Source organism: Schistocerca serialis, chromosome 2 (assembly GCF_023864345.2).
Source record: "Schistocerca serialis cubense isolate TAMUIC-IGC-003099 chromosome 2, iqSchSeri2.2, whole genome shotgun sequence".
Lineage (NCBI taxonomy): Eukaryota > Metazoa > Arthropoda > Insecta > Orthoptera > Acrididae > Schistocerca > Schistocerca serialis.
The window spans coordinates 414360683-414383320 of record NC_064639.1 but is presented as its reverse complement, the minus strand read 5'-3'; the positions used below and the strand labels follow the sequence as shown (position 1 = coordinate 414383320).

The window sequence follows — 22638 nt, the reverse complement described above, 5'->3', positions numbered from 1 at the left end:
CCCCCCCCCCTCCCTGCAATAATTACATCTCACCAAACACTTGAGACACAAAACAAGAATGGCATGATGGAAGAGAAGCACACAGCCGTTGTTGTGACACTGACTGCTGCTACTGTTGAACACGGCACTGGCACTGCCCCGTTTGGTGTGGAAGCCAGGGTTGCACAGCTGCGATATTGTCTCCCTCTCCCATGAGCTAACTGTCAGTGGCTGAGGCAGCAACAGTGCATATTTCACACCACGCTTCTATCTGATTTCCTGCTGTCCTAGATACTTCAAAAGAGTGAGCAGTGTGGAGAACAGCTGTAAGAAAGGGATTTTCACATTGTAAAGTGTGTTCTCGAACTTCTTATCACATGGCAGATGTGTTATAGCATCACGAACCATCAGATCAGCATATGACTCCCAGTAGGCCTCAGTAACAAACTAGCAACAACAGCTGCTCAATCTCTATGCTACTGTGGGGGCCACTTTCGACAATTGTAGACCTCAACAGGAGTAGCAATAATGTGAGTACATTTGCAATGATAATTACAGAGCAACTGACCCACTTCATCAAAAGAGAGACTGTCAGGTTCCTGGAGAGGAGCTAACTAACACAAAAGGAGATAAACATGAAGAGAAATCCACGACAAAAACAAACCTTACACAAATTGGGGTCGGTAAATCCAAAAACTTGAAATACTGCAGAAGCTGTTTTTTCACATGCGTCTCAGTCTTCTGCAGAATCATCATACAGAGAAAGCTGCGGAGATTGCCTCGGCAGTGGTGTAACTTGGCATATGAACAAGGCTGCCACACTGTTTAGTGCCCTGGCAAGAACCTGCTGTTGGTTGGTGAGAGCTCACTGTTGTTCAACAAGAGATTGAAGTACTTCTTCCACTAATGTGTTGACTGTATATCGAACCTAAGAAACAATACAAGCAGCATAAAATATTGCACTTGTCGCAAAGTATGTTGTAATGTTCTACAGAAACACTATCAGAAGTAACACCAACCAAATTTTATTCTGCTTCCACATAAAGAGATCCACAATAACACTGAATGAAGTATACAACAGTACAAAGTTTCATAACTGTAGAACACATCAATATGCAGTCTCATAGGTGAGCATACAATAAGCAAGTAAACATAATTACAGCTGAGGGCCAGCCATGCCGGGCTTATATTGGGCTGTTGTGCACACAGCACAAAACTTTCTGCACCTTCTGTCCATCGTGCACTGTTTAGTTACGACAGTCAGATTATTCATAATTTTCTGTTGCAGTTTTGAAATATTGCTGTAGGCACATCTGTGTGGTCATCAAGCACTGAAATGAGGAAAATTCAGGATTCACTGAGGTTGCCTACCTTCAGATAATGAATCAAACTATGTAATTAAGTTTTTCCGAAAAATCAGCTAAATGAAAGCATAGGGAAGCTGAAATGGCTGTAATGCGGCAATGAATAAACCGATTTAACCAAACTATGTTCCCTACTTAAAATAATTTCACTGTTCCTGACCTTGACCTTATTGCAAACAAAACCATTGATAACCATCATTTACAAAAATGCATGCACTAGTTCTGACAGCAACTTCAACAGATCTTGGTCTCCTACATATAGAAGAATCGTGAGGAAAGGCCCCAGAGAATATAATTCAAGGTACAGTATATGTACTGGCATCGGTTTCCATTGTTGAGCTGCCAGTATATCAGCATATGTTTGAACTCTTGTATGGCACATGATGTTGTAGTTTACTGTCATCTATATAATCCCTCTTGTGACTTCTGTATACTTATGATGAAAGGCTGTGAACTTCCAACAAATGGGATAAGATTTTACATTTGAACTTTCTTCCTAAAACTCAAAACTGTTTGAAGTTTTGTTACCTCTGTTAGTGCATATATCTAAAATTTATTTCATACAAAGCATTGCCACTGATGAGTATATCCATTATTTGACTATTCATCTTGAATTTAACCATGTCTACATATTCATAGCGTGTAGGCTTTCACGGCCGGCGTCTTCAGTAATTAAAACTTCCGGGCTAAGAGGCCGTGGTCCAATAGTAGAATTACTTCTCCCTGACGTTTCGTTGCCAGCTGCGGGCAACATCATCTGAGGTAAGTCTACGACTGGCTGCTAGGCCGTGGAGGTCCTGTTTATATAGAGCGCGTAGAGGGCGCCACCACTCGTCACGTGTTGTCAACAGTAAAACTATCTCTGGCTGGCGTCATTACTCTCGATCGAAGGTAATCGATTGTCACATCTTTGGTACAGAGTCGATCGCCATATCTTATCTAGCTTCAAGCCTTCTTCTTTCCTGTTAAAATTATTGTGGTGTTTAAAAATCTCTACAGCCTCTCTATACATACGTGCATAATAATGCGGTGTCTTAGCTAGCACGCTCGTCTCACTAAATTTAATTTCATGGTCACCCGTTTCAAAAACATGTTCCGCTACAGCCGATTTGTTCGTGTGTCCCAGTCGACAGTTCCTTTTGTGTTCAGTTAGGCGAGTATTGATACTTCTTTTCGTGGTTCCAATGTAAACCTTCCCACAACTACAGGGAATCTTATAGACACCAGGAGTAGCTAAAGGGTGTCGTGCATCTTTCGCCATCGTAAGCATTCACTAATTTTCTTGGTGGGTCTGAAGATTGTATCAACTCTGAACTTGGCCAGCACTTTCCCGATACGGTCCGTAATATTGTGGATGAATGGAAGAAAAACTTTCCCCACCGATGGTTGTTGTTGTTGCACATTTTCGGACATTTTTCTTCTGGGATGGAGTGCTCTATCTATCTCCTTGTCAGCGTACCCATTTTTCTGGAAAGCGGTTCGCAAGTGGTCTAGTTCCTCTTGCAAATAAGCTGGCTCACAGATTTTATTAGCCCTGTCCACCAATGTCTTGATGATGCCTCTCTTCTGCCTGGGATGATGGTTTGAATGCTTATGAAGATAACGATCGGTATGCGTATCTTTTCTGTAGACTTTGTGACCCAGAGTCCCATCTGCTCGTTTAATTACTGAGACGTCCAAAAAATTTATCTGTCCATTACTTTCTGTCTCCATAGTAAATTGTATTTTTGAATTGATGCTATTCAAATGCTTCAAAAACGGTTCAGTTCTTCTTCACCGTGATTCCATACGACAAAAGTGTCGTCCACATACCGATACCACTTCAAAGGCCTTTTTCTGGCTGACTGCAGTGCTTGCTGTTCAAAAAATTCCATAAAAATATTAGCAACGGCTGGACTTAGAGGGCTACCCATTGCCACTCCATTAATTTGTTCATAGAACTCATTATTATACTGAAAATAAGTCGTGGAAAGGCAATGTCTAAACAAAGCTACTATATCAGTTGGAAATATGTCAGATATGCAAGCAAGAGCTTCGTTGACAGGAACCATGGTGAACAGAGACACCACATCAAAGCTGACAAGAATATCACTGGGGCTGACGGTAATCTCCTTCAATTTTTCGATAAAGTGCATAGAGTTTTTAATATGATGATCAGTTTTTCCAATGAACGGTTGTAACAAGGTGGCAAGATGTCTAGCCAGCTCTTGAGTAGGGGATCCAATAGCACTTACTATCGGTCTAAGTGGGACATTAGGTTTATGCACCTTAGGTAGCCCATATAATCTAGGAGGATAAGCTTCCGTTTTACAAAGATCTTTTTTATCCTCTGAAGGAATAGAAGACTTTTTTATTAATTGATTGGTAACTGTCAACACTTTCGTTGTAGGATCCTTTTTCAACTTTTTATAAGTGGTAAGATCCAAAAGGTCACTGATCTTCTTGTGGTAGTCTTCACTCTTCATCACCACGGTAGCATTTCCCTTGTCAGCAGAAAGTACAATAATACTCTTGTCCGCATTAATCTCCCGTAATGCTTTCTTTTCTCCTTGAGACAGATTACTGCTAGGTGGCTTAGCTTTACGCAGTATCCTGGCTGTTTCCATCCTAACTTCATCCGCAGTGTGTGATGGTAACAGCCGAATCCCCGCCTCTATATTAGCTACGATATCCTCCGTTGGAATCTTCAGTGGAGTAATTGCAAAATTACCTCCTTTCGAGAGAACAGAAGTTTCTTCCCTGGATAACTCTTTTCCGGACAAATTTATAACCGTTCGAGAATTGTCTATAACCGGTGTTTCCTGTCTGCTCTTATGTAGATAGTCAAACTTCTTCTTCTGTCTATTAGAAGACACTTCTGCACTACGTTCCATGGATCTAAATGTTAGCCCATCCACCTTATTCCAATCGCAAACCTGCATTGTATTGCTAATAAATAGATGGAGATTTAATAGTTGACTGCATGTTACCGCCAGTCCTCGACGTGTTTGATGAATCCGTTCTCGTAGCATTGCCAGTTCCATGCGTGAATAGATACGGCTAGCTTGCGCTGAATGAAACAATCTTCTCACCTTCAAAAACTTCGGAACTGCACCGGTGTCACGACAACGTAGCAAGAAAGTGAGCGAACAAAGCTGCTGGGCCTTCTTCTTGCGTAGGCTCTCCAATCGTCGTACCATAACCGACATATCCTCCCCGTAGAGGCGTCTAATCATAGCGTGTAGGCTTTCACGGCCGGCGTCTTCAGTAATTAAAACTTCCGGGCTAAGAGGCCGTGGTCCAATAGTAGAATTACTTCTCCCTGACGTTTCGTTGCCAGCTGCGGGCAACATCATCTGAGGTGAGTCTACGACTGGCTGCTAGGCCGTGGAGGTCCTGTTTATATAGAGCGCGTAGAGGGCGCCACCACTCGTCACGTGTTGTCAACAGTAAAACTATCTCTGGCTGGCGTCATTACTCTCGATCGAAGGTAATCGATTGTCACATCTTTGGTACAGAGTCGATCGCCATATCTTATCTAGCTTCAAGCCTTCTTCTTTCCTGTTAAAATTATTGTGGTGTTTAAAAATCTCTACAGCCTCTCTATACATACGTGCATAATAATGCGGTGTCTTAGCTAGCACGCTCGTCTCACTAAATTTAATTTCATGGTCACCCGTTTCAAAAACATGTTCCGCTACAGCCGATTTGTCCGTGTGTCCCAGTCGACAGTTCCTTTTGTGTTCAGTTAGGCGAGTATTGATACTTCTTTTCGTGGTTCCAATGTAAACCTTCCCACAACTACAGGGAATCTTATAGACACCAGGAGTAGCTAAAGGGTGTCGTGCATCTTTCGCCGATCTTAAGCATTCACTAATTTTCTTGGTGGGTCTGAAGATTGTATCAACTCTGAACTTGGCCAGCACTTTCCCGATACGGTCCGTAATATTGTGGATGAATGGAAGAAAAACTTTCCCCACCGATGGTTGTTGTTGTTGCACGTTTTCGGACATTTTTCTTCTGGGATGGAGTGCTCTATCTATCTCCTTGTCAGCGTACCCATTTTTCTGGAAAGCGGTTCACAAGTGGTCTAGTTCCTCTTGCAAATAAGCTGGCTCACAGATTTTATTAGCCCTGTCCACCAATGTCTTGATGATGCCTCTCTTCTGCCTGGGATGATGGTTTGAATGCTTATGAAGATAACGATCGGTATGCGTATCTTTTCTGTAGACTTTGTGACCCAGAGTCCCATCTGCTCGTTTAATTACTGAGACGTCCAAAAAATTTATCTGTCCATTACTTTCTGTCTCCATAGTAAATTGTATTTTTGAATTGATGCTATTCAAATGCTTCAAAAAACGGTTCAGTTCTTCTTCACCGTGATTCCATACGACAAAAGTGTCGTCCACATACCGATACCACTTCAAAGGCCTTTTTCTGGCTGACTGCAGTGCTTGCTGTTCAAAAAATTCCATAAAAATATTAGCAACGGCTGGACTTAGAGGGCTACCCATTGCCACTCCATTAATTTGTTCATAGAACTCATTATTATACTGAAAAATAAGTCGTGGAAAGGCAATGTCTAAACAAAGCTACTATATCAGTTGGAAATATGTCAGATATGCAAGCAAGAGCTTCGTTGACAGGAACCATGGTGAACAGAGACACCACATCAAAGCTGACAAGAATATCACTGGGGCTGACGGTAATCTCCTTCAATTTTTCGATAAAGTGCATAGAGTTTTTAATATGATGATCAGTTTTTCCAATGAACGGTTGTAACAAGGTGGCAAGATGTCTAGCCAGCTCTTGAGTAGGGGATCCAATAGCACTTACTATCGGTCTAAGTGGGACATTAGGTTTATGCACCTTAGGTAGCCCATATAATCTAGGAGGATAAGCTTCCGTTTTACAAAGATCTTTTTTATCCTCTGAAGGAATAGAAGACTTATTTTCAGTATAATAATGAGTTCTATGAACAAATTAATGGAGTGGCAATGGGTAGCCCTCTAAGTCCAGCCGTTGCTAATATTTTTATGGAATTTTTTGAACAGCAAGCACTGCAGTCAGCCAGAAAAAGGCCTTTGAAGTGGTATCGGTATGTGGACGACACTTTTGTCGTATGGAATCACGGTGAAGAAGAACTGAACCGTTTTTTGAAGCATTTGAATAGCATCAATTCAAAAATACAATTTACTATGGAGACAGAAAGTAATGGACAGATAAATTTTTTGGACGTCTCAGTAATTAAACGAGCAGATGGGACTCTGGGTCACAAAGTCTACAGAAAAGATACGCATACCGATCGTTATCTTCATAAGCATTCAAACCATCATCCCAGGCAGAAGAGAGGCATCATCAAGACATTGGTGGACAGGGCTAATAAAATCTGTGAGCCAGCTTATTTGCAAGAGGAACTAGACCACTTGTGAACCGCTTTCCAGAAAAATGGGTACGCTGACAAGGAGATAGATAGAGCACTCCATCCCAGAAGAAAAATGTCCGAAAACGTGCAACAACAACAACCATCGGTGGGGAAAGTTTTTCTTCCATTCATCCACAATATTACGGACCGTATCGGGAAAGTGCTGGCCAAGTTCAGAGTTGATACAATCTTCAGACCCACCAAGAAAATTAGTGAATGCATAAGATCGGCGAAAGATGCACGACACCCTTTAGCTACTCCTGGTGTCTATAAGATTCCCTGTAGTTGTGGGAAGGTTTACATTGGAACCACGAAAAGAAGTATCAATACTCGCCTAACTGAACACAAAAGGAACTGTCGACTGGGACACACGGACAAATCGGCTGTAGCGGAACATGTTTTTGAAACGGGTGACCATGAAATTAAATTTAGTGAGACGAGCGTGCTAGCTAAGACACCGCATTATTATGCACGTATGTATAGAGAGGCTGTAGAGATTTTTAAACACCACAATAATTTTAACAGGAAAGAAGAAGGCTTGAAGCTAGATAAGATATGGCGATCGACTCTGTACCAAAGATGTGACAATCGATTACCTTCGATCGAGAGTAATGACGCCAGCCAGAGATAGTTTTACTGTTGACAACACGTGACGAGTGGTGGCGCCCTCTACGCGCTCTATATAAACAGGACCTCCACGGCCTAGCAGCCAGTCGTAGACTCACCTCAGATGATGTTGCCCGCAGCTGGCAACGAAACGTCAGGGAGAAGTAATTCTACTATTGGACCACGGCCTCTTAGCCCGGAAGTTTTAATTACTGAAGACGCCGGCCGTGAAAGCCTACACGCTATGATTAGACGCCTCTACGGGGAGGATATGTCGGTTATGGTACGACGATTGGAGAGCCTACGCAAGAAGAAGGCCCAGCAGCTTTGTTCGCTCACTTTCTTGCTACGTTGTCGTGACACCGGTGCAGTTCCGAAGTTTTTGAAGTTGAGAAGATTGTTTCATTCAGCGCAAGCTAGCCGTATCTATTCACGCATGGAACTGGCAATGCTACGAGAACGGATTCATCAAACACGTCGAGGACTGGCGGTAACATGCAGTCAACTATTAAATCTCCATCTATTTATTAGCAATACAATGCAGGTTTGCGATTGGAATAAGGTGGATGGGCTAACATTTAGATCCATGGAACGTAGTGCAGAAGTGTCTTCTAATAGACAGAAGAAGAAGTTTGACTATCTACATAAGAGCAGACAGGAAACACCGGTTATAGACAATTCTCGAACGGTTATAAATTTGTCCGGAAAAGAGTTATCCAGGGAAGAAACTTCTGTTCTCTCGAAAGGAGGTAATTTTGCAATTACTCCACTGAAGATTCCAACGGAGGATATCGTAGCTAATATAGAGGCGGGGATTCGGCTGTTACCATCACACACTGCGGATGAAGTTAGGATGGAAACAGCCAGGATACTGCGTAAAGCTAAGCCACCTAGCAGTAATCTGTCTCAAGGAGAAAAGAAAGCATTACGGGAGATTAATGCGGACAAGAGTATTATTGTACTTTCTGCTGACAAGGGAAATGCTACCGTGGTGATGAAGAGTGAAGACTACCACAAGAAGATCAGTGACCTTTTGGATCTTACCACTTATAAAAAGTTGAAAAAGGATCCTACAACGAAAGTGTTGACAGTTACCAATCAATTAATAAAAAAGTCTTCTATTCCTTCAGAGGATAAAAAAGATCTTTGTAAAACGGAAGCTTATCCTCCTAGATTATATGGGCTACCTAAGGTGCATAAACCTAATGTCCCACTTAGACCGATAGTAAGTGCTATTGGATCCCCTACTCAAGAGCTGGCTAGACATCTTGCCACCTTGTTACAACCGTTCATTGGAAAAACTGATCATCATATTAAAAACTCTATGCACTTTATCGAAAAATTGAAGGAGATTACCGTCAGCCCCAGTGATATTCTTGTCAGCTTTGATGTGGTGTCTCTGTTCACCATGGTTCCTGTCAACGAAGCTCTTGCTTGCATATCTGACATATTTCCAACTGATATAGTAGCTTTGTTTAGACATTGCCTTTCCACGACTTATTTTTCAGTATAATAATGAGTTCTATGAACAAATTAATGGAGTGGCAATGGGTAGCCCTCTAAGTCCAGCCGTTGCTAATATTTTTATGGAATTTTTTGAACAGCAAGCACTGCAGTCAGCCAGAAAAAGGCCTTTGAAGTGGTATCGGTATGTGGACGACACTTTTGTCGTATGGAATCACGGTGAAGAAGAACTGAACCGTTTTTTGAAGCATTTGAATAGCATCAATTCAAAAATACAATTTACTATGGAGACAGAAAGTAATGGACAGATAAATTTTTTGGACGTCTCAGTAATTAAACGAGCAGATGGGACTCTGGGTCACAAAGTCTACAGAAAAGATACGCATACCGATCGTTATCTTCATAAGCATTCAAACCATCATCCCAGGCAGAAGAGAGGCATCATCAAGACATTGGTGGACAGGGCTAATAAAATCTGTGAGCCAGCTTATTTGCAAGAGGAACTAGACCACTTGTGAACCGCTTTCCAGAAAAATGGGTACGCTGACAAGGAGATAGATAGAGCACTCCATCCCAGAAGAAAAATGTCCGAAAACGTGCAACAACAACAACCATCGGTGGGGAAAGTTTTTCTTCCATTCATCCACAATATTACGGACCGTATCGGGAAAGTGCTGGCCAAGTTCAGAGTTGATACAATCTTCAGACCCACCAAGAAAATTAGTGAATGCTTAAGATCGGCGAAAGATGCACGACACCCTTTAGCTACTCCTGGTGTCTATAAGATTCCCTGTAGTTGTGGGAAGGTTTACATTGGAACCACGAAAAGAAGTATCAATACTCGCCTAACTGAACACAAAAGGAACTGTCGACTGGGACACACGGACAAATCGGCTGTAGCGGAACATGTTTTTGAAACGGGTGACCATGAAATTAAATTTAGTGAGACGAGCGTGCTAGCTAAGACACCGCATTATTATGCACGTATGTATAGAGAGGCTGTAGAGATTTTTAAACACCACAATAATTTTAACAGGAAAGAAGAAGGCTTGAAGCTAGATAAGATATGGCGATCGACTCTGTACCAAAGATGTGACAATCGATTACCTTCGATCGAGAGTAATGACGCCAGCCAGAGATAGTTTTACTGTTGACAACACGTGACGAGTGGTGGCGCCCTCTACGCGCTCTATATAAACAGGACCTCCACGGCCTAGCAGCCAGTCGTAGACTCACCTCAGATGATGTTGCCCGCAGCTGGCAACGAAACGTCAGGGAGAAGTAATTCTACTATTGGACCACGGCCTCTTAGCCCGGAAGTTTTAATTCATGTCTACATAATTCTCAGCAAGCCAAAATTCATTAGAACTTGTTATTTTATAATGTTGTTCTTCATTCCAACACTGTAACAACTTAACCATAAAATTCTTCTGGGCACATGACCACATACTCAATGGGAAAAATTCTGTAACATTTCAGCCACAGTTGCAAATCCCATTCCTCAGGGAGTTTTGTGCTCACAGCTGAATGAGAAAATTTTTGGTTCTTATATAAGGAAGAAGAGGCTGTTGTCATAATGTGATAGGGTATTGAGGATGAGGAAGAGGTGGTTTTAGTCATCCTTCTACATCTACACTACATAAGCATTCTGCCAGGCACCGTATGGTCATTTCCTTTCCTGTTCCATTTGCAAATAGAGCAGTAGGAAATTGATTCATTGTCTTTACACGAAATGTACATTGGCAGCAGTAGAATCGTTCTGCAGTCAGCCTCAACTGTCTGTTCTCTAAATTTTCTAACAGTGCTCCTCAAAAAGACTGTCCCTTCCCTCCAGTGATCCCCATTTGAGTTCCCGAAGAATCTCCATAATACTTGCATGTTGTTTGAACAAACCAGTAATAAATCTAGCAGCCCACTTCTGAACTGCTTCGATGTCTTCCTGTAATCCGACCTGGTGCAGACTCCAAACACTCAAACAGTACTCAACAGTGGGTTGCAGTTGTGTCGTATATATGATCTCCTTTACAGATGAGCCACACTTTCCCAAAATTCTCCCAATAAATCAAAGTTGACCATTCGCTTTTCCTACTTCTATCCTTACATGCTCTTTCCGTTTCATATTGCTATGCAACATTACTACTAGATATTTAATTGACATAACTGTGTCAGGCAGCACATCACTAATACTGGACTCAAGTATATAGGTTAGTTTTTCCTACTCATTTGTATCTTTTTTCTACATTTAGAGCTACCCCATCATACCAACTAGAAATTTTCTCGTAGTCATCCTGTATCATTTTACCCTCACTCAATGCCAACACCTTCCCAAACACCAGAGCATCATCAGCAAACAGCCGCAGATTGCTGCTTACTCTGGTGAGCAGATCATTTATGTATATAAAAAATAAGAGCAGTCCTACCACACTTCCCTGGGGCACTGATGATACTCTTGTCTCTGATGAATACTTGCCTTTGAGGTCAATGTACTGGGTTTTGTTACTTAAGAAGTGTTCGAGCCACTCATGTATCAGGGAACCTACTCCGTGTGTTTGTGCCTTCATTAACAGTTAGCTGTGTGGCACCATGTCAAATGCATTACGGAAGTACAGGAATGTGGAATCCGCCTGTTGCCCCTCATCCATAGTTCGCAGGGCATCATGTAGGAGAAGGACAAGCTGACTGCAGCACGAATGAAGCTTACTAAAACTGGACGGAAGCTTTTTCCCTTCCAGAGAATTTATCATATTCAAACTGAAAATATGTTCAAGGATTGTGCAGCAAACAAGTGTTAAGGATATTGGTCTGTAACTTTGGAGGTCCGTCATTTTACCCTTCTCATACACAGGAGACGCATGCGCTTTTTTCCAGTGGCTTGGGACTTTGTGCTGGATGAGAGGAGAGATTCATGATAAATGCAAGCTAAGTAAGGGTCCAGTGCTGTAGGGTACCGTTTGTAAAATCAAATTTGGATTTCCTTCTGGATCTGGCACCTGCTTGCTTTCACCTCTTTCAGCTGTTTCTCTACACCAGGGATGCTTATTACTATACCCTCCATATGGGAGGTTGTGCAGTGATCAAATGACAGTATGTTTGTATGATTCTCCTGTATGTACTGTTTCTTAAATAGAAATCTAAAACCTACTTAGCGATTTTATGTAGGACCAGAATTCTCTCGGGCTCTCGGCAGGATATTTTGTAAGCTTCACACATCAATCTTTTTACAGACACATGAATTTCTATTAACTTTTGCTTGTAGTCATTTGCATGTTCTCTTTTGAACTGAGAATGCAACAGCCTTTCTCTTCAGCATTTTTCGAATTTCATTGTTATACGTGGTAAGTCTTTTCCATCCTTAATCCACTTACTCAGCATGTACTTCTCCAGAACATGTTTTACAATCTACTTAAACTTTGCCCATAATTCCTCTGCATCCATCATACTGGAACTAAATGGTGTCAGTTCATAGTCTAAGGAGGATGCATGATCTGGGTATTTCCGCTCTACTGACCATAGATTTTCTTTTAATGAGTCAAAAACTGCCACAGCGGAATTGGGTGGCTGATAACAGCATCCAACAATTAACTTGATTTCATATAGACTTGTCATATGCAGCCAGACAACTTCACTGTCACAGTCAAATTTGATCTCGATAGAGAGAATATTATTGTCAGCTGCAATGAACACTCTCTCTGCTACAGCATCTAATCTGTCTTTTTGATGTGTGTTCCATGAGTCACTAAATATCACAGAGCTTTCTGTTTCGGGTTTCAGCCAGTACATGGTCCAGAGAATAATTTGAACAAGAGAAGTTTCCTGGCAGACAATAAATTTGGGAACTTTATTACGAATACTTTGATGATCTACTTTCCAAATTTCGACAGTTTAAGTGTCTACTCTGAACATGGCCCAATGTTGTTGTCTGTGAGTCGTAGTGCTGTTTTCTTGGTATCTAGCGCTGGCTGAGGCGCGCCAGTACTGTGTATTCATATAGCCGTTGTGGTCTTCCGTGCACCTCTGTGTGTGTATGAGTGTTGCTTCGCAGGAACTTCCTTTCGTGGTGCTGTTACTGCCGACAGCCAAGATGGCGGAAGTCTGCAACTGTCCTCTTTATTCATATTGGCGTAGTACTTGACTGTTCCTATTGAATCTCTAATCTTCGTCCTGAAGGTAAGAGGCTGTTTTGCCAGGAGGCGAACTTTTCGAAATGCAACACTCCTTCCAGTTTTCTTCCCCTGTTGACCTGGTGAGTTGTCTCAGTTGGGTATATCTATCATGTTCAGATATCCATGTTCTGATTGGTCACCTCATCTTGCCTACATATACTAATCCACACTCATACCTGATTTAATAAACTCCAGCAACATGTAGCTGTATCTTTCATGCCTATCATCATCAGTGTTATGCCAAATAGCAGGTTTTCACATGGTAGTTCTCCAGGCTGTCGAGTCTTCTGCCATCCTCTTCAGGTCTGCATAATTTCGTCTTCCCTTTGTTGTGTCTGCATAATTTCGTCTTCCCTTTTTCATCTGTCATATTGTATCTCATTCTTCCCCTCAGTCTTCTCCCACAAACCAATCCTTCCAAAGCATCTGCTAGCAAGCACTCCCTTCTCAATGAATGTCCCAACCAGTTCTTTTTCCTTTCTCTTACAACCTTCAGCAGACATCTTCTCCCACCAACCCTTTCCAATACTCTTTCATTACTCACTCTTTCCAGCCAGCTTATTCTCTCCATTCTCATCCACATCTCAAATGCTTCTAACCTTTTTTCATCCTCTCGTTTCAGCATCCATGTTTCTGCCCCATATAGTGCCACACTCCAGACAAAACATTTGCCAAGCCTTTGCCTTAGACTTTTATCTAATTTTCCACATAAGAGTCTCCTCTTTCTGTTGAATACCTCCTTTGCTATGAAAATTCTAGTTTTCATCTCCTGGTGACATCTGAAGTCTTCAGTCATTTTGTTTCCAAGATATTTAAATGCACTTACTTGGCTAGTGATAGATTGTCCTATTTTAATATTGGACAGTCTGTGTGTTATACTGATGACCATACTCTTTGGTTTTGCTGTGTTTATTTGCATCCCAATTCCACACAAGTTTCATTCAGATCTTTCAGCATGTTATTCACTGTCCGCTCACTTCCTACCACTAATACCATGTCATCAGCAAATCTTACATATTCTATTCTCTTTCCACCAATACATATTCTTCTTTTCCCATCCAAGCCTTTCGCAATAATCCCTTCAAGGTATGCGTTAAACAACAGTGGGGAAAGGCAACAACCTTATTCAACACATCGTCCAATGCTGCTTCCTTCTGATATTTCATTTGCAACCCTTATCCTTACTTTATGTTGTAAATAAAGATTCTGTATCAGTTGTCTCTCTCTCCAATCCACTCCTTTCCTCTTCAAAACATCCATCAGCTTGTTCCACTGAACTCCATCAGAAGCCTTTTCTGAATCTATAAAAACGGCAAAGATTTCTCTACCTTTTTCCACATATCTTTCCTCTATAGTTCTTAACAGGTCAATAGTATCTTGTACTCCTTTTCCTCTTCTAAATTCGAACTGCTCCTCTGCAATCCCTCTACCTAGATTGCCATACAGCCTTCTATTCAACACTCTCAGCAACACTTTAGCTGTTTGAGAAATTAGACTGATGGTCCTATGCTCTTCATATTTTTTAGTGTTTCTCTTTTTCGCTATTCCAAGATGGTGAATCCCTTTCCATCTTCTGGCATATTGCTCCTCTTCAACCTTAATTTCGCCTTGTATTTCATCCCCCTTATATTGACATTCAGTATATTCTTTCCATCTGTTCAAAACCTCCTGTGGTTCTTTTGCTGGAGTACGATCCACTCTTTCTACTTCCATGTTATTCCTCTTTCTTTTACATTCAAAAACTATCTCACTAGCCAGTCTATACATCATTTCATACTTTCCCTCTTTCTCCATTTTCTCTATTTTGTCGCGTTTCTGTTTCATCCATTTTTCCCTTGCTTCCTCAGTTTCTCTTCTGAATTCATTATTCAGTTTCCTGTACCTCTTTTTTCCTTCTTCAGTTTCTAAATTTTTCCACTTTCTCCGCTTTTCCATCTTTTTCAACATGTTTTCAGTTATCCATTCTTTCCTGGTACTCTGGGAATCTCTAATTCCTATTACTTCTTTGGCAGAGTCCATCAGTCCTTCCCTTATTTTTATCCATTTGTCATTAACACTTTCATCAACACTACCTCTTTCCCATTTTTCCATAAATCTGTTTTCCAAATCTGATGCCTTTCCTGCCTCTTTGAGTCTTTTTATGTTTAGTCTTTCTTTTGATTTACCTCTTCATACTTTTTTCAACTTCACTTGTATTTCTCCCACTACTAGGTTGTGGTTTGAATTTATATCCACTCCTGGATGAGCTTTGGCATTCTTCAAACAGTTCCTAAACCTTTTTTGTATCAGGATGTAGACCAACTGATCTTTACCTATTCAAATTTGATATCCATGCGAACGTCTGCTTTTGTGGTGTTCAAATAATGTGTTACCCCCTGCTAATGAATTTTCTTTACAGAAGCTAATTAGTTGTTCACCTCTCTCATTTCTTATTCCTCATCCAAGTTTTCCTACTGTATCTTCATCTCTTTCTTCACCCACCACTGCATTCCAGTCGCCCATGATGATAATGTGGGCATTTCTATTTTCTTTCTCGATGAGTTCTTGTATTTTCTCATAATATTCTTCCACTTCCACATCTCTATGCTGGCTGGTTGGCATATATACCTGTATTAACACCATATCTTTCGAACTACCCTGCAGTCGTATCATCATCAGTCTTCCATCAATATATTGTACTTTCCTTACCCTATTTTTCAGCTTTTGCCGTACCAATATTCAATAAAATGTCATGCCTAGAATGTATTTTATTATTTTACTGCTTCAAAAAAATTGGCTTGATACCTGCTCGATGAAGAATTTTGCCCATACATTTAGTGACCCTTGAATGCATGGTAGTAGGATGCCTTTTGTGCTTCCTTCTGCACTTTATTATTTTCTTCATCCTTTGTCATCATAGTTTTATGTGTCATCTATATCCCATAACCATTGGCTCTGAATAACAGACATGAGGTTTTGTAGTTCAGCCTTCAGATGTTATGCACCGCTAATCCGGTGGCCCCTCTTGGTTAAAGTGTGCAGGGCAGATTTTTTCTGCATAGGGTGATGGTGGGAGGCATAGTATAGGTACATTGCACACGCACTTCCTATGTATTCTGTGGCTAAGTTTACCGTCAGGCTTCCGTAAACTTCACCTTCGAGGAAAAGCAGAACCCCATTCTTTTCTGTCTCCGTAGTAAATTGGATTTTGCTGTGCTGCTAATTAAGATGTTGGGCAGTGGAAACTCTGTAGCTTTTCTTCTCCATGTGGTCAGATAACAAAGGCATCATCAACAAATAGGAACCAGCGTTCTGGGCATAACGGTGCGTACTGTCGTATTATTTCTTTAAATGCTTTCATCAAGATGTCTGCTGCAAGAAGCAAGAGAGGGGAGCCTATAGAGATCAGCAGACGAATATCTGAACATGAAAGATATGTCCAACGAAGACAACACACCAAGTCAGTGGTGGCAGAACACCAGGATGAGTGTGGCAAACAGATACACACATCAAACAAAGTTTTGCATCACCCTAGTTCCCAGAACTCCTGAAGATAGACGTTGACTGTGGGTATTGTATCACAGACACTGTCTGTCTGACTGTTCAGAGATGTCACTAAACCCACCCAAAGATGTAAACAACATGCATGAGCAGCACATGTTAGACGGAGGGGGTCTGACAGCTGATCAGTTCCAGTCATTCCACCAGGAAGGAGGTACATGGCTCATGTTGTCTGTAGTTCAGCCATGCCTAGTTGGTCAGTACCGCAGTTCGATTGAGTCCGCATTATTACTTTGTGCCAGGAAGGGCTCTCAACAAGGGGAGTGTCCAGGCATCTCGGCGTGAACCAAAGCAATGTTGTTCGGACATGGAGGAGATACAGAGAGACAGGAACTGTCGATGACATTCCTCGCTCAGGCCACCCAAGGGCTACTACTGCAGTGGAAGACCACTACCTACAGATTATGGTTTGGAGGAACCCTGACAGCAACACCACCATGTTGAGTAATGCTTTTCATGCAGCCACAGGAGGTGTGTTACGACTCAAACTGTGCGAAATAGACTGCATGATGCCCACCTTCACTTCCGATGTCTCTGGCGATGCCCATCTTTGCAACCCTGACACTATGCAGTGCTGTACAGATGGGCCCAACAACATGCCGAATGGACCACTCAGGATTGGCATCACACTCTCTTCACCAATGAGTGTCGCATATGCCTTCAACCAGACAATCGTCAGAGACGTGTTTGGAGGCAACCTGGTCAGGCTGAATGCTTTAGACACACTGTCCAGCGAGTGGAGCAAGTGGGGGTTCCCTGCTGTTTTGTAGTGGCATTATGTGGGGCCGATGTACGCTGCTGGTGGTCATGGGAGGCACCATAACGGCTGTACAATATGTGAATGCCATCTTCCGACCGATAGTGCGATCATATCGGCAGCATACAGGCGCGGCATTCGTCTTTGTGGATGACAATTCGTGCCCCCATCATGCACATCTTGTGAATGACTTCCTTCAGAATAATGACATCACTCGACTAGAGTGGCCAGCATGTTCTGCAGACAAGAGCCCTATCGAACATTCCTGGGATAGATTGAAAAGGGCTGTTTGTGGACGACATGACCCACCAACCACTCGGAGAGATCTATGCTGAATTGCCGTTGAGGAGTGGGACAATCTGGACCAACAGTGCCTTGATGAACTTGTGAATAGTATGCCATGAGGAATACAGGCACACATCAGTGCAAGAGGATGTGCTACTGGTTACTAGAGGTACCGGTGTGTACAGCAGTCAGGACCACCACCTCTGAAGGTCTCACTGTATGGTGGTATAGCATGCAGTATGTGGTTTTCATGAGCTATAAAAAGGGCAGAAATGATGTTTATGTCGATCTCTATTCCAATTTTCTGTACAGGTTCTGGAACTCTCAGAACCGAGGTTGATGCAAAACTTTTTTGATGTGTGTAGAATTTCTAGAAGCTCACATACTGGCAAAACAGCATCTTATCTTCAGACGGAAGATTTGAGAGGTGATTGAAATTGCCAAGAGACCCACCAGTATGAGTAGACGGGGTGGGAGCAGACATCTGGCATCTTGGCTGCCAGCAGTAATAGCACCACAGAATTGCAATTCACATGAAGCAACACACACAGGCATGCAGGAGGCTACAGTGGCCACAACTACACAGAGTACTGGCACACCTCACCCGGCACTAGGCTACATCAGAACTGCCACCCGTTTCTCATTCACCTGTCTCGACCAGTGGAAACAGTTAAGCAAACATGAATCAAGATTGTCTATTTTCATCAATGTTATTAAAAGAATAGACTCACCATATAAAAGAGACGCTGAGTCACAGATAGGTACAACAAAAAGACTGTCACTGTCAAACAAAGCTTTCGACCCAAAAGGCCTATGTCGAAAATAGATGACAGGCGCGCGCACACACACACACACACACACACACACACACACTACCAAAGTCTCTGGTTGCCAAGGCCAGACTGCAAGCAGCTGTGTGTGATGGAAGTGCTGCTTGTGGGAGCATACAGGGTAAGGTGGGGAGAGGGTAGGGCAGCTAGGTGCAGTTGGGAGGTTAGACACAGGGGAGGGGTGGCAACGGTAAAGTAGAGAAGTAAAAAGACTGTGGGTTTGTTGGTAGATAAGAGGCTGTATAGTGCTGGAATGGGAAAATGGAAGGGGTAGATGGGTAGGGACAATGATTAACAAAGGATGAGGCCAGGAGAGCTATGGAAATGTAGTATTCCCATCTGCGCACTTTAGAGAAACTGCTGTGCAGTTTAGAGAAACTGGTGCTGTTGGGAAGAACCCAGATGCCACAGGCTCTGAAGCAGTCATTGAAATGAAGAAAATTGTGTTGGGCAGCGTGTCCAACTGTTTCTTGGCCACAGTGTGTTGGTGGCCATTCAAGTGGACATCTAGCTTGATGGCTGTCATGCCCACATAAATTGCAGCACATTGGTTGTAGCTTAGCTTGTAGATCACTTGACTGTTTTCACAGGCAACCCTGCCTTTGATGCGTCACAAGCATCACCTGTTCCATCAAAGAAAGGCATGGCTGCCTGTGAAACCTGTCATGTGATCTACAAGCTAAGCTGCAACCACTGTGCTGCATTCTATGTGGACATGGCAGCCAGGAATGGCCAAGGAACAGCTTGACCACCCAGTTGCTGAACACGCTGCCCACACAGCGTTCTTCATTTCAATGACTGCTTCAGAACCTGTACCATCTGGATCCTTCCCACCAACACCAGTTTCTCTAAACTGCACAGCAGTTTCTCTAAATTGCACTGATGGGAATTCTCCATACAATATATACTACGTTCCCATAATCCTCCTGACCTCAATCTTTGTTAATCATTGTCATTACCCATCTATCCCCTTTCCTTTTCCCATTCCAGCAGTACGCAGTCTCTGTTCTACCAACACACCCACAGTCTTTTTACTTCTCTACTTTTCCGTTGCCGCCCCTCCCCTTTGTCTAACCTCCCAATTGCACCTAGCTGCCCTACCCTCTCCACATCTCATTCCTGTATGTTCTGACCAGCAGAACTTTACCATCCCCCACCCCTACGCTGCTATCCCTCCCCCTACCTGCCCCAGCCTCCTCCTTACCTGCACTACCCAATTGCTTTTCCATCATACGCTGCTTCTCATAATCTGGCCTTGCCAGCCAGAGATTGCTAATGTGTGTGTGAGTTGCATTTGTGTGAGTGTCTGTGCGTATGTTATTTATTCTGATGAAGGTGTGTTTGGCCGAAAGCTTTTTTTGGCAGTCTTTTTTGTTGTGCCTATCAACCACTCAGCATCTCTGCTATATGGTGAGTAGCTACTATCCTTTTCTAATGCAATTGACTGTAATGTTATGCCTCTTGTAAATATTTACCTGATGTTTTTAAAATTGCTAAAATTTGGGTTAGTCAGTTGATTTTTGGCATCACAGATTGTATTTTTATCATTGCTGTGACATTTGTAGATTTTGTCAAGTGTATTGTTTCCAGACTCTTTCCTTTTTAAATTCATCTCTCCTGTGGGGGTTCATTATCAGTTTATTCTCTGATTTTATAATAATTAAACTGCCTTCATTTCTTATCTCTACCACATTCTGTCATTAGATCTATCCCTAATTTCACTATTACCAAATGACAACTACTTCCATCAAGCTGCTTATCTGCATGCTGGTACAAGATAAATAATACAAAATGACATAAACTGAAAGCTGCAGTAAAACTGAAGACGTCATGCACAGCCACACACTACACAATATGCACATGATCTGTTTCAAAGTGTGAACAGCTTGCAAACAAAACTGGGGCAATCGTTATAAATTTTGAAACATGATTTTGGAACTTTCATCTTCTGATTTACTTGTATCACAATTTACAGTGCATTGGTTGGTGTATGTAGTGACTGCACAAGTGTCACTGCCTGATACAGAAAATAACAGCAGTGACCTGTCTTTAGAGCCATGCAGCAGCTCAGTGTCAGGAATGGACCTGGCATCACTTTTGACAGTCTCGCCTTCTGAGGCATCTGTAGCAGAATGCTTAGCCAAACTTGATTATAGAATGTTCGCAACTGAAGTCTTAACAAAAGTGCTCTCAGAGATGTTGCTCAGAAATGATATTCCAAAAGTGCTCTGCTGAGATGCAACTAATTTTTCACTGGGTATATCTGATCATGATAGGCTTCTCCCCTCTCCAGAGAAAATGTTTGTCATAAGGTACTGATCTATCAGATGACTTTGCCATCTCTCAAACGCTCCTAAATTCTAAGTATATCTTTCAGCAACACTTCATGTACATTAAAATGTTTTTAACTCAGTCCTAACTTGTATGGACACAGGAAAGAGTTTTACAATGCTGCTTTGCACAAAATGTCAGTTTTATATATGGATAATCAATTCTGTGCTGCATGAACACTTATATTTCGTTTCCTGCATTTTGTTCTCAATAAGTATTGATACTGAGGTGTCCACTTACTTTTCCATATAACTGTTTTCTACGAGAATATGTCCTGCACTTCTTTATGATGAGATTCCTGGCTGTCACTAAAACACTTAGCCATATAAGTACAATAATATAGTTATTGTATCTCAAAATAATATTCATGAGATATGGATGCAATGAATACTATTATCCTGTATTATTTTCATCAGTTCCAATTTCTTTGAAATTTCATATTTTTATGTAATTATTTTGATTGTGAAACAAGAAATCAAATTAGTGGTATTGAATAAAAAATAATATATGTTAAAAATATAGACAAATATAGAAAATATAGCCTCATTACTCATGATTTGAACTATCTGTTGTATTAATATGCACTTAATTGAATTACAAATATTGTTGAAAATAACATACATTAATACTGCTTGTTTGCTTGTAAAACAAGGGTTCAGAAAACGTGGATTCTATGTCACCGCATCTTAGCAGTGCTAGAGACCTGCCTAAAGAACCTGTACCTCTGGAAAGGCTGTTGGAGTCTCCAGTTGATGTAGATGGCTGTGAGTAACATAATTTTTTCTAAGAATATGGTGTATAGGCTTATAAATTATGTTTGAAGATATTCAGTATAGTAATTGTTAGAAATTGCAAGGGTAAAAAAGAAGGAGGAAACAGGAAAAGAAAGAAATCATCCATTTCTGAGTTTATAAACAATTTCTAATTCTAAGTTTTTCGTCACTGAGATTTAAAAGCAGAAGCTCTTTTAGACCCGTAGATCAGATATAAATACACAGTGTACAAAAAGAAATATAAAGAAAAAACATAGAGCTAGAAATTATCATTATATCATAATAAAATGCAGGCATCCATTGCACAAATTATTTTGTGTGTGTGTGTGAAATTATGCTCAGATGTGTTTCTTTAAGATCAAGTATTCCATCATTTTTTGAGAGTGTAACTGAGATGTCATTAACTCTTGAATGTGTCCTCTACAGTGTAATGTACTTTAAAAATCTTGTAGGTGACTTACCCTGAGAATGGCTGAAAGGTTGGCAGCTGAAACATGGGTATAAGAGTTGATAAGATCCCAGATGCACTCCCAAAAAATGATGGAATATACATCCGGTATTTGAAAGATATTTGAAGATTCTATGAAAGGATTAAAAACATAAAAACTGCTGTGTCATTTTAGATATCAACTGTATCCAGTGCTATGTGCTTGATATCCCATGCATTTCTTTTTTCCTAGTCCCGTATGAAGATGGAACCTCTCATTTTGAAAAGCTCACAACATTTGTGACTGTTCCTTTCCACTTTTCTCATTTGTATTTCAGACTAGTCAACTCTCCAAATTAACTGTGTTTCTGCATTATTCATTTCCTCCCTCTAACACAACATGTATTTCACATATAACTGGATCAGTCAGTGAACTCCACAGTAATGTTTACATCTCTTGATTTTGTGCCCTGAGTTAGTAACCTGCTTAATCCACAATGAAAGTTCACCATTCTCGTTAGGCAAATATCAGAAATGAAAGCAGCATTGACATGCTCTAGGAAAGTCCAAAGGACAGTTAACATTCAAAATATGTATGAACTATTGTGTAGCTAATGTTAGTAGCTTTCTGAAGCTGATTGTGGATGGTAGAGCTGTAGACAGTAAGGTCACTTAATTAAAGAACTATCACAGAAATCCATGTGAATGTACAGAT

At 41.4% G+C, this 22638-nt stretch overlaps 1 protein-coding gene across 1 annotated transcript in view; it reads left to right on the top strand.

Annotated features, from left to right (window-relative positions):
* Positions 1-22638, top strand: part of LOC126457258 (GRIP and coiled-coil domain-containing protein 2) — a 188905-nt gene that overhangs the window by 122987 nt on the left and 43280 nt on the right. Inside the window, exon 13 of the mRNA XM_050093423.1 lies at positions 21376-21487. Coding sequence (XP_049949380.1) covers positions 21376-21487 — 112 coding nt within the window. The remainder of the gene's footprint in view (positions 1-21375; positions 21488-22638) is intronic.